This window comes from Taeniopygia guttata, chromosome 3 (assembly GCF_048771995.1).
Source record: "Taeniopygia guttata chromosome 3, bTaeGut7.mat, whole genome shotgun sequence".
In the NCBI taxonomy this organism is placed as follows: domain Eukaryota; kingdom Metazoa; phylum Chordata; class Aves; order Passeriformes; family Estrildidae; genus Taeniopygia; species Taeniopygia guttata.
This window is the reverse complement of record NC_133027.1, coordinates 88,244,978-88,262,109: the sequence shown is the minus strand read 5'-3', so window position 1 is coordinate 88,262,109 and position 17,132 is coordinate 88,244,978. Positions and strand designations below refer to the sequence as shown.

The following is a 17,132-nucleotide window of genomic DNA, read 5'->3' as shown; positions in this document are numbered from 1 at the left end:
AGCAGCAACTACAGGACCCATCCCCAAAAGCCACATGCACAGTTACCCACAAAAATGGAACAGGCTCCCAACCCAGTGCAGTCAGACCACACAAATTTTGATGCATCTCCAGTGCAAGGCAGAGAAAGAATCTGACCCTTAGTCTTACAGCAACAAGTGCCAAAGAAGCTATTTACAATCACACAACCTAACAATCTGCTTCAACAGACTTAAATCATCCATCTTCAGGATAACATATTTCTGTGTGTCCACAGCTTCCTCAGAGATACCAGTCAGGAGCTACACTAACATGTAGAGATTTGTATATTAAAGGCCTTCTTGAAAGATTTACAGATTCCAGGTACTTACAAACCGAGACAGATAATTAATAACTCAGCCACAGTTTGCTGACAAAATGTTGAACCAAGGGCTCTCCTTTGATTTAAGCTCAATCAATTCTGCTTTTTCTGCTCCAGTGTTTTCTTGCAGAAGTGGAATTTCTATGGTAAAAGCTCTATTAAGAGATCTACATTTGAAAAATGAAGGATTAACATGGGCAGAAATGACCAAGCCCTAAAACTCTGAGTACATTCTAAGAATTGCCTCTAGAAGTCAAAATTTCTACAACCACAGCTCACTGTTTAAAGTGCTGTCAAACATTACAGTGAGAAAGGCATTTTTTTTTCCCAAGAGTAAGGGAGCTGAAAATCAAAAACCTTTTTGACATAAAATGGGATAAAAAGTAATAAATAGGATGTCTGGAAGTAAGTGTTAGTAAAACAGTGAGTAGGTAAATCCACTCCTCTCCTCTGCACTGATGCAAATAGCTCTTGCCACATGCCTCTTGCTCTTTTAGTTGGGATTTTATAAATGCATGGAAAGCCATGAGGACAGAGCAGTGCTCCAACTGCAGTCTGGTCTGCACAAAGCATCCAGTGCTTTTCTTCAAGCATCTACATCTCCTTTGTCTGATGTTCACTGAATTCCTGCTCAGCAAACCTCTGTCACCCACCTTCTGCAGGAAGTGGGAGCCTGGAGCAGCAAACACTCCCTGGCTGTGAGGAAATGACAAACCACACCACCGCTGAGGACAAATCCTCACAGGAAGCTCTTGGTGTATGCCCCATGCAAACCTGACAGCCTGGGGAGCCACCAGGCTGCCTTGGGGACACAAGGCAACACCTCAGGCCTTCTTGTGCTGTGCAGCCCCCAAAGAGGCACATTTTAATACCTTAATCTCCAGAACTGCATTTATGACCTGCAGCTGTGGTGCCAAAGAGCCCCATGACCCCTGACACACTGAGACTATTGTTGGCCAAAGGGAGCTCTGGGGTTTCTGGAGTGACATAAGAGAGTGAACTGAACTGCTCTGCTCTGGGGTAGAGAGGGGGATTGGGGGTTTTTTTGTATCTAGAAGGTTATTTTGGGCCTTTATCACTTTTAAATTACAACAGTTCAAGCACAGTAATGGGTGAATGAGCAAGAATTAATTTGCTGAGGTTTGTGTTTCCAGAGAATGAGAACTTGAACGGATTAATTAAAAAAAAAGAATCCTTGTGTTACATGTGACTTAAGATGAATATACAGTAAGTGATGTGTTAGTCTATGACACAAATGACATGCTGGGGTTGTTCTGCAGCCTCTCCACCTCAATGACTTGGAGATGTGGTATTCCCACTGCCTCATTCCCAAAACTGAATTTTTCTCTGATGTGGTTAAACTCCTACAGAGAATATTTTGGGAGCATACAGGGTTATGGGTGTTTCTGTGCCAGCTGTTCATGGTATCATCTTCCAGCCCTCTCCAGAACTTTGATCCGTTTCAACCACAGGTATCTGCAAAGAGGAGTGAGAGGATAACCCCATCAATCTCGCAGAGAGGAAAATCCCCACAGGTATTTGGATTCTGCTTTCTGTATGACAGCTTAAAGACAAGCACTAAGCTTAATATTCCAGGGAATTAAAATGCTCTGATATACATCCTGTAGTATTAACATGCAGATATTGAGCAGAAAAGTTGTGTCTCTGGACAGTAATTCATCGGTTAACTAGACAGGTTGTTTGCCAAGTTCACCCCCACACAATATAAACAAAAAATGTTCCTGCTTTTCCCTTATTACTAACTTTTTTCCTCAAAAGAAAAAGAGAGGAAAATTCAGGAAGTTCAGAAGATGCTTATAGAACCAAATTACTGTTTAATATATCTACTGATCCTGATGTTCCTGAATTGTAAAAAGCAAAACAGTCTTTAGCAAGAGCTCTGCCTCAGAAATGTGTTCCTCTAAGATTCCCCTTCACCACAGCATTTCTGAGAGGTCTCAGTTTGGTTGTGCTGAAAGATCACAGCACTGTCACAGTCAACTTTATGCCCACAAGGCTCTGCAGAAAGCTTTGTGTTAAGGGTTTCAAACATGAATGTCTGCCTTGAAGGTCTTTAGCACTTTCTGACCATCAGGAATACACCAAATCCTCTTAAGAAAGGTTAAATTATTCAAATTAATTCCCAAAATCTGGAGCTAAATACAATGCTGGAAAATTGCAAAAATGAAAACTAAGGCTTGAACAACCTGCTGGAGTTGAGCTGCCAGTCAGAAATCCATACTGGTCATAAAAATGTATTCCTTCATATCAGCCCACTCTTACCCTTCTTAGAACTGACAGAGGAACGGAAATGGATTTGCTACATGGAGGGAGGATAAAGAGAGGACATAGTTTTTACTCATCCACACCCATGAATGTTGTAGTAGGTGAGTTCTGCCTGATTCTCCTTTCAGCTAAGGGGATGCTGAGGTGCCCACAGCAGGCCTGAAGGCAGCATCGCAGACAAGCATCCAAACTCCTGGACTTTGAATGGGATCTGAGCATCCAAGACAAACAACTGTCTTTGGAAATCCTAGACAGGTAAGTGAATGCACCCACCTCCCTTCCCTAAGCAAGAGTCACATCTTTTCCTCATTTCAGAGAGATTGTACCAAGAAATTGATTAAATGATTTGCACAAAGGAAGCCAAAACTAGAGTTGAAAGCTGTCTCCAACATATTCTGGGTGATATTCGATTTGAATTCTGCCATTTCTATGTTGCCTCTTAGCCTGAGCAAGGAACTGCACTGACACAGTTTAATCAGAACAACAGCATATATTCAAGCTAGGATTTTGAACATCAGAAAGGATGCCCGCTCCTCAGATGGGTTATATTTCTGGGGAGAAGTTCTCATTTTAACCAAATTGGTTGAAACCTAGTACAGCATCAGACTTCAACTCCTCTGTGCAGCAATGCTGGTTTTCCAGAAGAAAAAGGTGAAGAAATGACAACTCCAATGTTACAGAAACCACACATCTACACTGATGAATGTGTTCTGGGCTGCTGTTTCTCTTATCTGGCATGAGAAAGACAAAAAAAGAAAAGGAAAATCACTGCTAGAGAATTGAAAAGAGTTGGTGCACAGTATAAAAATGGATGAAGTCAGAAATACAAGTTAAAAGAGAAGAAGAATATTTAAATTGCAGACACAATTACTTTGCAAAAGTAAATCACTACAGTGCAATTTAAGCTACAGCCCAGATTTGCCATATCTGAAATTCTTACCACATCAAAGGGTCTTTACCTGTATGGTTAATCCATAAAAACAAATATTCTGGGGGCATGAGTAAACTTGTGTAAGATGGACCTCAAACTTACAGCCTTGAAAACATTGAGAAAACACCCATTAACCATATTCTCTCATTGTGCAAAGAGAAGCCTAAAACCAACATCACCCAAGAGTACCACAAGGAGAGGTTTGCAGTCCTGGAAAATCCTCATTCTCTGAGATGCAAGAGGTGATGAACCACTATGGGAAGTGAAATGGGCTCATCCTTCCCACAAACCATCACCCCCACATTTCTTGTGTTGTTTTCAGCTGTATCTGAAAATCCCTCACCCTTCCAAAGCCCTTCAATTCCCAATTTATTAGGGCTGCACAACTGCACCAACAAAAAAGATGGACAACCTCTGGGAAATGTCTTTCCCACTCACTCACTGTCTCCCTCATGTTTCTTTTACTGACAAAGGACTCCAGCGGGAATAGTCACCACCTTATCTGGCCATCCAGATTTCTGCTGGAGTCCACAGAAACACACAAAACACAGGATCACAACCCCATAAAATGCAGCAGACAAGCAAATTGCATGCTTGACAAATTGTATGCAGATCACAGGGTTGATCTTTAGCAAAAAATTTTTTAAAAATGGCAACAACATTATACTTTAATATCCTCAGAGCATTGTTAGACATTTAAAAATGAAAGCAATGGTTTGCCCAAGTTAGCCAGAGGCCTCAGCATAACAAAACTCATGCAAGATCTCTCATACAGGAAATAACTTGAAAATAAAGGCTAAAATGCTACTCCTAGATTTTTATAATCCCACTCTCATATCTTTTCTTTGTCATTTTTCTCTAATTCTCTGTTTGCATCATCTGTCAATGATGAACTCTACTGCAAAGCAAGAAACAAAGAATCACAATAAATATATGTTTAGATTGAATGGGAGGATTAAAGAGAAGGAGAGAATTTGTTCTCTGCCTCTTGCTACTGACGTTTTAGCCCTTATTAACTTCTTGTCATTTCAACACCCATGATAAGAAACTGATATGGTGAATTTTTACCTCTATGTCAGCTTTCTATGAAAAGTGAGAGTAATTACCTAACACAGACCTTCTTTCAAATCAAGTTTACAGTACAGTAACACTTCATGGCACATACAATATACTCAGGATACCTCCCTTGAAGATAAATAAACTTGTAAAATAATATCTCAAATAAAAGTTTAACATTTGTCATGTTTAATTTGCAATAAAAAATCAGACCTCTAATTCTTCACAGTTTATCCTTCACCAACATTATGTCACTTCCAAGTTGAAACATGGAAAAAAATTTGACATTTGTAGGCAGCGTGGCAGAAAGGCAGCTTGCCATGTTATCGAAATAATTTATGTTCTAAAATTCCTGTGAGTCCAACATGAAAATAGCATCTCCACCATTCCCACTCTGAGTTTAGACAACTCTAGTCCTACTCAATATAATACACTCAGAGGCAGAAACCATCTTAAATTGACAGTGATGGTTCCCCGAGCTGGCAAACATGAGTTGCTGAAATTCTCCATATGCTTCATTTCTGTTCTAGGCAGCGATGTTTGAAACAGGAAAAGGGGGTCAGATCTGGGAGTAGAACTGATTAAACTGCAATTTTGTTTTCCTCCTTTTCGGGCTAGCCTCTAGTATCAATCCCAGCCTGCTCTAAATTATGTCCAGCTGTCTGCTGCCCCCAGGGACAATTCTAGCAGCCAGAATTAGTAGGGAGTGCAGTGACATTTTAACCACACACAGTCTTCCTTCAGCGTACCTATCCTTGGGTTTTTGAGGACAATGGGGGGTGGCAACACACCCTGCCAGGAAGAAAAAATGTGAACATTGAAGTCGTAAACACATTTGAGCTAAAGAATTTATGAAAACTGTGGGGTTTAAAGAAAGCAAAAACTGAAATGTGACAAAGAGTTCACTAAAACAGTAGGGAATAGAGTGCACAACTTTCAGAAAGAGCCAAAAGTAAGGAAAAAAGGGAAAATTAGGAACCAGCCTGACAGGACTTCCTCAATTGTTGTAGGGGTTGGCCTCAGCAGTACCAAGCTGTTCATGGTCAGCACGGAAGGAGGGATGGTTTGACAACAGGGACATGTTCAGACACCCCAGATATGTAAATAATTGTCCTTCAGCTCATACACATACTTCACACTCCCATCAGCATTTCCAACTGTTTAAGTTCTGCTCTCCCACACCAGGCAAGTTTCCAGTTGTCTCAGCAGGGAATATCTGAACTACCAAATCATGGACTGAGTCTCCTACCTCCATTTAAAGGACTGACAACAATGCAGAATGGGGCATTTCAGCAAATGTATAACACTGGCTGAAGCCAAGGGAAGGGGGTCCCTGCTCAGCCAGCATTCAGACACCTTCCAAAATGATGTTCCTGCTCTTCTCTGCTCTGCAGAACATTTTTCCAGAGGAAAGAATAAACAATTGCAGTCCTGTAATACAGGCAGTGTTTTTCTATGTGGTAGCTTAAGACAAGATTTTTAAACATTTTTACTTAATCCAGAACCCAACAATTTAAATTTTGTTCTCTTTGCGTGGCATGGATGACAATGCCACAATTCAAATGACAATTCAATACTCACTAAGTAGTGCTGCCAAGTAGATAAAAGCAATTATTATGCTATTTTGCATTCATTAGACTATTAGAAATACCTGCATTTCTTTCTATAAGCAAGAAAAAGTAAAGTTTAAAATATATGAGGGACCACATCACAAATAGGAATCCAATTTACACCAACAGAAGTGAACAATTCAGAGTCAATCTAACACTGTGAAGCTGTATTTTTAAATAATGAAATGCAGACTTTGAAGGAATTATTTTGGAGCAGGAGAACACATAGCCTGCTGAATATTAAATTAATGTGCACACAAAAGTACACACAAAATGTCCTATAATGTAGTCAACTTAGATTTTTTTTATTACACCATGTTGTTGCTTCTGTTCTTTATTTACCAGTGAGGTGTGTGGATTGTAAGTACATTTTTAGGAGTCCCACTTAACCTGTAAACCCAGAAACTGCAATGAAAGAGGGAAAATCCTGCCTTCTCTCACCTAAAAAAATAAAAGATAGGCAACATATGGTTGCAGCTACAAGTATTCTAAAACTACCAGCCTGGCTGATTCTAGAACAGATAAGAAGTGTTTTGATTCTGAGACAAAATTAATGAGCACTGTATAGCTGCCCAAAAAAGAATTCATGCTTTATGTAAGATCAACTATAATTTAATGTTAAGAATTTAGGAGTTGTATAGGAAAGCCATTATCTAGGCCAGCAGTGTCAGAGGTCTGCAGCATAGTAAAACATTTTTTCAGATTTCCAGTTCTCCAGGCCCTTCAAGGTCTACATTAAGGAGGCAAAAACTTATTTCAAAACTAAACACCTCCTGTTGAACTACAGGAAGAGAATAGAGCTGCTCTACTGTGCCACAGGCCCTCCAGAAGCAAAACTGGGGAATTAAATAAAGATCCAGTGAAGATGTTCCTGGACACCTTCTCCTCACCCAAACCCACCAAAGTTTCTAAATCCCTGCAATGCCTCATCATCCTTCCTTCTGTCTATGAGCTGTCCCCCTGGGTGGGGAAATAACAGCATTTCATAGCCTGAAAAGATATTGTAGAAATGATGATTGCTGAACTTAGGTGGTGTCTGAGGAACAGGCATTGCCCTGTGGAGGGCTCCTCATGGCTTTTAACTACCAAATTTTTAACGGCCACAACACATCAATCCTGCTATTTTAAATTTCCTGTGGAGGTTTAGATTAGATATTACAAAAAAAAAAAAAAAAAAAAATCAAGGAAAGAGTTGCAAAGCACTGAAAGGGGCTGCCCAAAGCAGTGGTGGAATCACCACCCATGGAAATGCTCAAAAATGCGTGGATGTGGGACGCAAGGGCAAGTAAGTTTTGTTTGCAACCAAGCGAAGGGTAAGAGAACCTTTTTGTAAGTTTATTTTCTTTTAGATCTGCTTGCGTTCAGTGTTTGGCTTGCCTAATGCAATGTCATGGAAGGTGAGGAAATTACACAAGCTTGGACTGAAGAAAACCCGATTTTTCCAGTCCCATTTCCACATCTGTTGTGATTGAGAACATGGTAGAGATGGACCCGATAGTCTCAAAGCTCTTTTTTCCCAACCTTAAGGATTCTACCGTTGCACGACTCACTACACAGGACCAAACCATGGCCGTGCTCCGCTTCCTCGAAGATGCCGCCGGGCCGGTGCCGCCGCTGGGCCGGGCAGCCGTGCGGGAGCGGCTCCGGGGCTGCGGCCGCCCTGCCCCGCCCCGCCCCGCTCTGCCCTCACGGCTGCCCTGCCCGCGCGGGGCCGTGCCCGGGGCTGCCCCCGCGGCCCCAACATGGCGGCGGGGCCGCACCTGCCCCGCGCGCGCCCGCGGGGACGACAGGGGGCGCGCGCGGCGCCGGCGGGACAGGCGCCCGTTCTATTTAGCCCGGGGCCGGCACCGGGCACGCACCGACAGCGGCGGGGGAGCAGCGGCCGCCGGGCACAGAGAGACAGCGGCTGCCGGCAGCAGGAGAACGGGCACCGCCGGCCGCCGGCGCCGCACAGCACCGGGGGGAAGGACAGCGAGCGGCTGCCGGCACCGCACGGACACCGCGGGAAAGGGAACGAGCGGCCGCCGGCACCGCACGGACAGCGGGGCAAAGGGAACGAGCGGCCGCCGACACCGCACCGGCAGCGGGGCGAGGAGAGCGAGCGGCCGCCGTCAGCGCAGCGGAGGCGGTGGACGGGAGCAGCGACCGGCACTCGCCCGGTGCCGCAGGTAGGACAGGCAGCGCAGGCGGCTCCGTGCCCGCCGCCCCCCGGGCAGGGCTCTGCCCCAGCGGGTCCCTGGCGGAGCCCGGCAGGTGCGGGGTGTTCCCTACGCCTTGCTTTAACTAAAAAATCACTCTTCCGCCCCAAAGCGTGCGCCGGCCGGGCAGTGCCGCTGCCCGCGCCTTGTCCGGCGCTGCTCCCGGTGAGCGCTGGGGTGTTTTAAGCTCCATTGACTGGTTATTTCCGCCCCTCTCTCCCAGCTGGATAAAATCCCCGGGCTGGGAAGCACGGCCAAGCCTCACCCTCTCCGTGCGGGAGCGAGCGGGCAGCGCCGGGCCGCCTCTCCCAGGTAGGGGCTGGGTGAGCTCCCCGAGCAGGACCCGGTCCCAGCCCAGTCCCAGGGGTGCTGCAGCCTCTTCCAGCAAAGCAGACCGCTAAAAGCATTCCTGCTTGATTTGTTTTTCCTTTCTTTCAAGGTTCACGATGTTGACAGCTATGTTCTTGGCTGCGCTCGTTCTTATTACAGTACACTCGCAGGAAACTGAGGAAACCATAACGTACACGGTAAGGTTTAAAGGACTTGGAGATAATTAACTGCTTTGCGGGGATTCTTTGCTAAATGGCCCTTAAGAAAATCCGAATTTCTTGCCAATGTATAGCATGTGCAACAGAGGGCGATGAGTTTGAATGTTAACCATAAAAGAAGCTGTTCCTGCAATCTAACAGTGTTTAAAAGTTCAAGTTGACAAGATTGAGCAAAATACAGTACAACTGCTTGTTTGGAAAAGTTTATCTATGTACTCAGATGAGGGACGGGACAATTTTTTTTTTTAAGCTATTTTCATAAATGTAGGGTCCCTAGGACCTTCATTTGAAATATATGGAGTTTGACAGGTAATTAGGTCAAACATTCTTTTGTGTTTTCTTATGGATGGTTCAAGCCGCTTTTAAAAAAAATGTAAGTGCTTCCAAATTTGGGGCTCTTAATGAAGCATCTGAATCCCGGAGTGATCATGGAACTGTTCTTTTTTGAGCTGATTTTGAGCAGTGGGTTTGCATGGCTTGATAAAATCGTTCAAGAATACTGGAAATAGGTTCTGCTTGCAACCAAGTGGCAGGCTAAGAGATTTAAAGGCCTTTTTGTCAGGCTTCTTCTTTTCAATCTGCTTGTGTTCAGTGCTTGGCTTGCATAATGCATGTCATGGAAGGAGTGGCAATTACCCCAGCTTGGGCTGGGGAAAAACCCGAATTTTCACATCTGATTACAGTTGTAATCCCTGCAACTTGCTTCATATGGGTGGACCTCTGGATATGCGCACACACATCAGCCCAATGCCACACAAGCAGAAAATTCTGCACACATGCAAAAAGTTAGAGAACCACAGCCAAAGCCTGGGATTGTGTCTTATACAAGTAATCCCACTGAAGTCAGTGGGATGGCTCAAGCAAGTAAATATTGCAGATTTGGACCTTCTTGTAGAAGTCAGGGCTTAAAGAAGCCTCAAGTAAGCATAAGGAAGTCAGTAATAAAATACTTTAACACTGGGCTTTAGAAGCATTAGGGTTTTGAAGGCTGGGAGGATTTTATTTAGAGGCTTCTGTGATTTACTTTTGTTTTAAAGTCCCTGTATATAAGTGGAAACTGAAGATGCAAGTAGCTTTTGAAGATGTGGACTAAACAGGAGGATCCCACCCTACTCCCTTCTCACAGTTATTATATGAGGGGGGTTTAACTGTGCAGCATTTCGCATAATTCTGATTACACCAATTGAACATTTCTATTAAGCCGATGTGACTTGGAAACCTATGTTCCATTTTCAAGGAGGTCTTAGCCTTTAGGTGCTTTGCTGATGGTTAAACGCTGATCATGTAAAATGAAACAAAAAAAAAAAACAGCTTTGGGAGATTTTGTTCTTGGGATGCTACTGTTTCTCATGCACATATTGTATCCATGGAGGGCCAAATCCTTTGCTATTGTAAAAGCCTTTGGCTGCAGTAATAGATGGACTTGGCTCCTTGCAGTTAAACAGACAGTACTTCTGTTGTGCATTAACAGGAATTGGGTGATTCAGTAAATGCATGAATTAGCTGTTTTCCTTTGGGTTTGCCTTTTCATAGCTACAGTAACTTTGAAGTTGTCAACTCAGCATGTAGTCAATCCTTTAGAGAGTGTCCACTTACCCCTTGGGGAGAAAAACCCTTCCAAGCTACAACTCGCTGCATTTGACAAATTGCTGGTGTCACCTGCAAGAGAAGAAAATATTTTCTGTCCTCCTGCTGAGTCAGAGTCCATCAGTAACAAGTCCCTCAAAATAACTTGAGGATAGGACCTGCAACAAGTGGATCTTGGCATCAGAAAGTCAAGTTTGTCACTTGTAAGTCCCTGAGTAGCAGAGGAGTTGCATTAAGATTTAGCTTGCTTGACTGTGACTAATTACATTAGTCAACTCCATTCTTTTTTTGTATGGGGCCATTAAAGTAATACCCTGAGCAGCCCAAGATGCACCTACATAGCACAGTCTGGTTGATTCAATGATATTTTAATATTTTAAAGGTTCCTGCTGCAGCACCATGATACTTTGACTTTGCTAATCAGTCTCTGTAACTGTGACCTGCAAGTAAAATTACTGCCCTCTGGATAATTTAATGGTTTTGGGCAGGGGAATAATGAAGATACAGAGCAGACTATTTAAAATCTTTCCTGAACTTGCTGGTGTGCATTGATATGAATAGTTGCTGAGTATAGCCTTGTTTGAATTTTGCAAAGTCTTGTATAAATAAGTAGTCCTGCTGTTATAAACTGTAACCATTTATTGTGTGTCTCACAATATAAATTGTCCTTCCTAGACTGCAGTTCCTGGAGTCATATGATTAAAAAGCATGTGAATGGATTTCTAGCTGTCATGGGATCCTTCCTAGTTGCTATAGTGCTAATGGGAGAGAGGATGAAGTCCAGGGGCAGAGAGTCTTCTCAGTCCCTCTGGCAAAGTGAGTCTGGGAATGAAAGAGGTCCACCTGTTGGAAGGCAGGGAATAAGATCCAAATTCAGAAAAACTGGTTGCTTTTCATAAGAAGATTTTCATTCTGGTCAGCTTGGTCACACCTAAGATCATCCAAGGATCTCGCCAAGGAGAGATGGTATAACACAGGGCACAGGAACAAGGGAAGGAGAAAGCAATGGTTTTCTCACTTTGCTCCCCAACCTGCTCACAACAAACAATATACTGGGAACTTCATGAGACAGTGGCACTGTCTGTGTGTCATAGAGCATTCCAAGTGGGAAGGGACCCACAAGTTTTGCTGTTCCTGCACAGCAGTGCTGTACCAATTGCCATTTTTCTAGCCTACCAAGGTATTGCATTTCCCTTTGTGTCACACACTGAGTTCACTGACTACACTGTTTTTCCAAAACAAAGAATCCCAATTAACCAATTTTTCTTTTTTCTCCACAGCAATGCACAGATGGCTATGAATGGGATCCTGTTAGGCAACGGTGCAAAGGTACAGTAAATAATTTTCAAAGACAGACTTGTCACTGGTATTCCTAAAGTATTCTCACTGCACACCCCTGTTTTGGACACGGAGGTGTGCGTGCCTGTCTCGTCGTGTTCTTTGTGTTAATGGCTGTTGCAGAAGGTTCGACTGTTAAAAGCATGACTTGTGTTGTTGCTAACCACAGATATTGATGAATGTGAAATAGTCCCAGATGCATGTAAAGGTGGGATGAAATGTGTTAACCACTATGGAGGATACCTCTGTCTACCCAGAACAGCGCAAATTATTGTAAATGAGCGAGAAGAAGCAGCAGCTGAATCCACAAGTGGTCGAAACAGTGTCATTCGCCGGACCCCAGCCGACCCCCAGCGCGCCCCTCCCAACCCAACCCACCAAATCCAGTGTGCAGCTGGGTATGAGCAAAGTGACCACAATGTGTGCCAAGGTAAGCCAGTGCCTGCCTCGCTTCTGCTCCCGGTGCACTTGCAGTGTGGGTGTCCACAGACCCAGGGGAATGACAGCCTGTAGCCCTTGCACTGACTGGAAGGGACTGGTGCTCCATTAACACCTTTAAGAATACAAAAATAAAATATAGAAATGCCACTGTTGTTGTTCAAGGCATCAGAATGTGCAGTTTGTTGCAACCTTTACAGTCTATGTTGTTCAAGGCATCAGAATGTACAGTTTGTTGCAACCTTTACAGTCTGTTCCATCTACTTTTGGGCTAAAAAGTTGAATTAATTCCATTGTCTGCAGCTCCTAAAAAAAGTCTTAAAAGTACTCTAGTGAAGCATTTTGTGTTGTATTAAGTATGTCTAGGAAAGAAAGTGCTCTGAAAAGAGTGGGCAATGCAGCAAGGCATAAGCAATTTGAAAAGGTTTGCAGAACTCTGTATTTTTTCAATAAGTGAATGCTGAATGAACAAAAAATAACCACAGGATGAAGTTTTGCTTAGACCAGGCTGCAATGCAGAAGGGTCCTATATTTTTATTGTGGATAAGGAATATTCCTCCAGCAGTAGGAACCCAACTTCTGAACATCCTGTGCTCTTCTGATCTCCGTGAAAGTAGCCCTAGGCAGACCCTGCCACTTTACTTCCAGTCCTAGCCTGGTTACTCTTTGAAACTATGGCAATGAAGAGCTTTCATCTGAGTGTACATACACCACACACAGTGCCAAAAATTCTCAGGGCATTAGCAATGTTAATTGTATGCATTCAGGAACCAGCCTCACAAGCCCTTCTGTAAACCAAGACTGTTTCATTTATTATTTTATATAAACAGTTTACTCTTCTACTTGCTGAAGTAACAAATGTTTTGGCCATTGTTTTGTTTTCTTTCATAGAAATATATTCTACCCCTTGCTCACAAACTTGCTTTTCAAGCACATTGGAGGGACACCCATGCAAAGAGAGGGCAAAACTTGACCCCATGGTTCATCTTTTCCACTTTGTGGCCTGCAGCAGTATAATCACATAAAATAGTACTTTAGGGACTGTAATCAGGGCAGGCTGTAATACACAGTGGTAGTTTCCTTCTCCCTGGTATTCATGTACACAGGACATTATTTATCACTAGTAAGTAAATTCCCTGACATTCTGGACCACAGTAATCATCATGGAGGCTGGAGGAGTTATTTTTGTAGGCAAAGCCTCAGAGTTGCATTTCTGGCTTATCTGCTCATGTCCAACATTTCTGTCACTCTGATTCAAGAACGTCAAGTACAGAACCTACCACAGGAGGTCAGATCTCCTTAACCCTGGGCATTCACTGGGGGTCATCAAGGGAAAATCAAAATTTTCCTTAGATGGAAAATTGGCTTTTTCCTTAGTTTAACTTGGCAAAGCAGCAGCAAAACCAGGAGCAGAACTTCTGGGTTTGGCCCAGTACTCCCTCCTTCAGGTGATGCTGCTGGCACTACTCTTCACTGGTGAACTGTAATAAACTGTTCCAACTTCAGCACATAACATTTTTATTTGATAAAGAATGCAAGTCATGCTAGAAGATTTCAAAACATGACTATCCCTTTTGCTATGCTGGCTTTAGGTGTGTACATTTGGGATACAGTAGGGCAGTTTGACCACATTTAGTACCCATAGTTTGTGCTCCAAGCAAAGGTTGAGGGTTAGGTTGAACTGAGAGACTGACAACTGGTTAAGGTTTCTGTTTTGTTGAGGAGAAATTGGTGGTGATAGATTACTATTACGTTACTCCATGCTTTGGCTACCCGGAACTTGCAACTAAATATTTATATTCAATTCCCAAATCTTTGGTTAATTTATAACAACAACTAAGTGCTGTTACAGTACCAGAAGTTTTAACCAGCAGGCACACAAGCTATGGTAAAATCTTGGGCTTGACTGCATCAAGCTACTCATGTCCTCATGCCAACCTTTCAATCTAAATGCAGAAAGCATAAAAATATTAGTATTTAAAAGCTGAAATATATTGTATTGAATGCATTCCAGCTGGACAAAGGGTAGTGGACAGTGTTCTTGAAATGAAGGATAAAAGAGTTTTGGAGCACTTAAAGCATGCATCCAGTTTCATGATCTTCATGCTTTTCACTGCTGAAAATATCTTATAAAAGATAATCTTGATCAGCAATGGTCCCGCTGCGGATTTATTTAATTATGGTTAAAAGACTTTGCTATGATAACTGCTTGAGGCTCCTAGGGAGTGTAACTTACAGATATAGTCACACTTAAGCTTGTTTTATTGTTTAGTAAATCAAATATGAAGTCCAGCTCCTTCTAATTGTTTGCAGATGTATGACATTTTCCTTCCAGTCCAGCAGCACTAAGTATTTTATAACCAATGTGAAAGTGTGGAGACCTCTGTTTCAAACAATAACATGCTCCAAGGAGCTGAATTACTGACATCATGCTGCAGTGTGAGGGGCCTTCTGTTTTAACACAAGTATCCACTCCCTTTTTAAGCTTGGAACAGTGTGGGAATGACAGGCCAAAATCACTCCTGTGGTTCCTGTGTTTGGAATAAATGCCCATAAATGACACTGGTCCTGGTGGACTTCACTCCAGTGATGTGCTGACACATGTTTTTATAACTACTAGTGAGCAGAAACATGTTCTAGTGCAACGACATTGATGTTAGAAGTGGGGGTAGCAAATATTTCCTGGGATACTCTTAAGACAGTCTTTATGAGCAGTGATGCCAGGAACCCCCAAACTGAAGCAAGAATGAGAGAGGTTATTCTGGAGGAAGACCTCTCATGTGGAAAAAGTTGTGCTTCAACATAAACACTTGAACTGCACTTTAAATTCTGAGTTTATGAACTTACCAAATCCCCTTCATCTCCATCCCAATCAGTTCCCACTTCACTGTCACTCCTAAATTTGTCCCTAAGGGAGATTCCCATATGTGGCACCTGGTCACACTTTCAGGAAGCCACATGGATGTTCAGCCCTGTCCCTGTAAGGGTATCAATGTAATGGGGAAGAGCAAAAAAACAGAGTAAGAAATAATTTTAAACAAATTACTGAGTTAACTCAGGTTACCAGACATTTTTTCCCTGATAAGAACCATGAATAGCTGCGCTCTGTGCCTGCATACAGGACTGAGTTTTATTTTACTTTGTTGTTAGGCTCTCTGTGATTTGAGTCTGCTCCTATTGAATTCAAAAGAAAATCACCCAATTAATTCAATTTTGTCAAACCTAGTCTGCAAGAAAGTACTGGCTTCTCCTAGAATGTTAATGGCACTTGAATGAAAAAAGGGACCAAAAAAGGTACCAAATAAACTGTAAACTTGAGAAGGGAAAAGAACTTATTTTCCTTAATTCCTATCATGTTGGCAATACAAGCAATAAAGTAAGCAAATATTTTTGCTTCTCAGCTAGATTAGCTTTTGATATTTCTCCAGCCTGTTTGTAACCCTATGTGCTGCTGCAATGTCAAGTACAGGAGGCAGACAGATTGCAATACAAGAGATCAGTCCTTCCTTCTGTAGGAGAAAGACATTTTTCCAGAGTTCTGTCCCAACTGGCTGGGGCACTGCAGCTCCTAATGAGCTCCACTCATTGCCCTTTGATTCCCCTCCCTGAGAGCTCCTAGAACATGCAGCCACATCCAGCCCAGCTGAAACAACCTGAAATGCACCCCAGGGGTGCCACTAATGTGCCACCACCACTAACGAGCGCTCAGCTTTCAGGGCCAGACTCCAGGAGCCTCAGAAGTGCATGGACTGGGATTTTGGAGCCTCTGCATGAAACTGGGATCTGCTCCTATGGGCTCAACCCATTTTCTAATACAGACACAGCCTCAAATACAGCTATAGCTGTTCCTTAGCCATCAAAATGTTTTTGAGAGCTTTTTGTAAAATATTGTACTATCCCAAGTTTTCCCCCTTCCTGCAGGTAAAGGAGTACTTTCAAAAATGCTTCAGGGCTACTTGTGGCTGCCCCATCCCTGAAAGTGTTCAGGGCCAGGTTGGATGGGGCTGGGATAGTGGAAAGTGTCCCTGATCATGGTAAAGGCGGAACAAGATCTTCAAGGTCTCCTTCCAACCCAAACTATTTTATGGTTCTGTGAACACCACTAGGCCTGTTGAGTTTGAGGATAGGGTGAAGACAGAGACTGTGGCAGGAAAAATAAGGCCTGGTTAGGTGGTTTAGGATGGCAGTAGGTCCAAGTGCTCCCTCAGGCCATGTGTTTGTGCAGCACTCCAGCAAGTGGGGAACACTTGTTGCCAGCTGTAGCCACTCTAAGAGACTGACCTGGTTACATGTGCCACTTCAATACTCATTACTGGGACAAGCCATAGGAATTCTGCATGTCTAAGACGATCTGCAGAAGGACAGAAGCTGACACTTTCACAGCTCTTTGTTCATGGCTTCCATTTAATCCCTTGTACATTTGGAAACATCATGCAGAGATCATCTTTCACCAGCTCATCCCGAACCAACTGTTCAAGCTGTTAATCTGTGAAACTGCTGCATTCTGCTGCAGAGCAGCATCTCTTTAGTAGCCCTGAGGGTCCAGAGGGACATTCACAAAAACCCATCTTGTTTTGAGGGCCTGGTTTTGGGCATTTTTGAAATTGGGCCACTCTGAATCATCTTCCCATTTGTATTATTTGCACAGCTGTGGGTGTCAAGTCAAGCCCTTGGAGAGATATTCTCTGTTCTTTTGGACCATTTTACTGTGAACATCCATCACAAGCATAAATACTAGCATCTACTTTCCTTTCCTGAGTTAGTTACTGCTTTCCCATTGTCCTGATCCCTGCAGGAATACG

At 43.2% G+C, this 17,132-nt stretch overlaps 1 protein-coding gene and 1 long non-coding RNA gene across 3 annotated transcripts in view; one reads left to right on the top strand and one right to left on the bottom strand.

Annotated features, from left to right (window-relative positions):
* Nucleotides 1–3,276: 3,276 nt before the first annotated feature.
* LOC115494448 (uncharacterized) lies at nucleotides 3,277–7,829 on the bottom strand. Its single transcript, XR_003959466.4, has 3 exons — nucleotides 7,743–7,829; nucleotides 6,612–6,662; nucleotides 3,277–3,355 (listed from the first exon to the last, which is right to left on the bottom strand). It is a non-coding gene; the product is annotated as an uncharacterized lncRNA (long non-coding RNA).
* Nucleotides 7,830–8,030: 201 nt separating this feature from the next.
* Nucleotides 8,031–17,132, top strand: part of EFEMP1 (EGF containing fibulin extracellular matrix protein 1) — a 44,859-nt gene continuing 35,757 nt past the window's right edge. Inside the window, exons 1-4 of one of the 2 annotated variants that reach the window (XM_030268736.4) lie at nucleotides 8,031–8,389; nucleotides 8,859–8,946; nucleotides 11,835–11,883; nucleotides 12,062–12,322. In XM_030268736.4, coding sequence (XP_030124596.1) covers nucleotides 8,866–8,946; nucleotides 11,835–11,883; nucleotides 12,062–12,322 — 391 coding nt within the window. In that variant the 5' untranslated portion in view covers nucleotides 8,031–8,389; nucleotides 8,859–8,865. Of the gene's footprint in view, nucleotides 8,390–8,628; nucleotides 8,732–8,858; nucleotides 8,947–11,834; nucleotides 11,884–12,061; nucleotides 12,323–17,132 lie in introns of those variants that run through there. The other variant, XM_002199487.7, reaches the window with a different exon arrangement.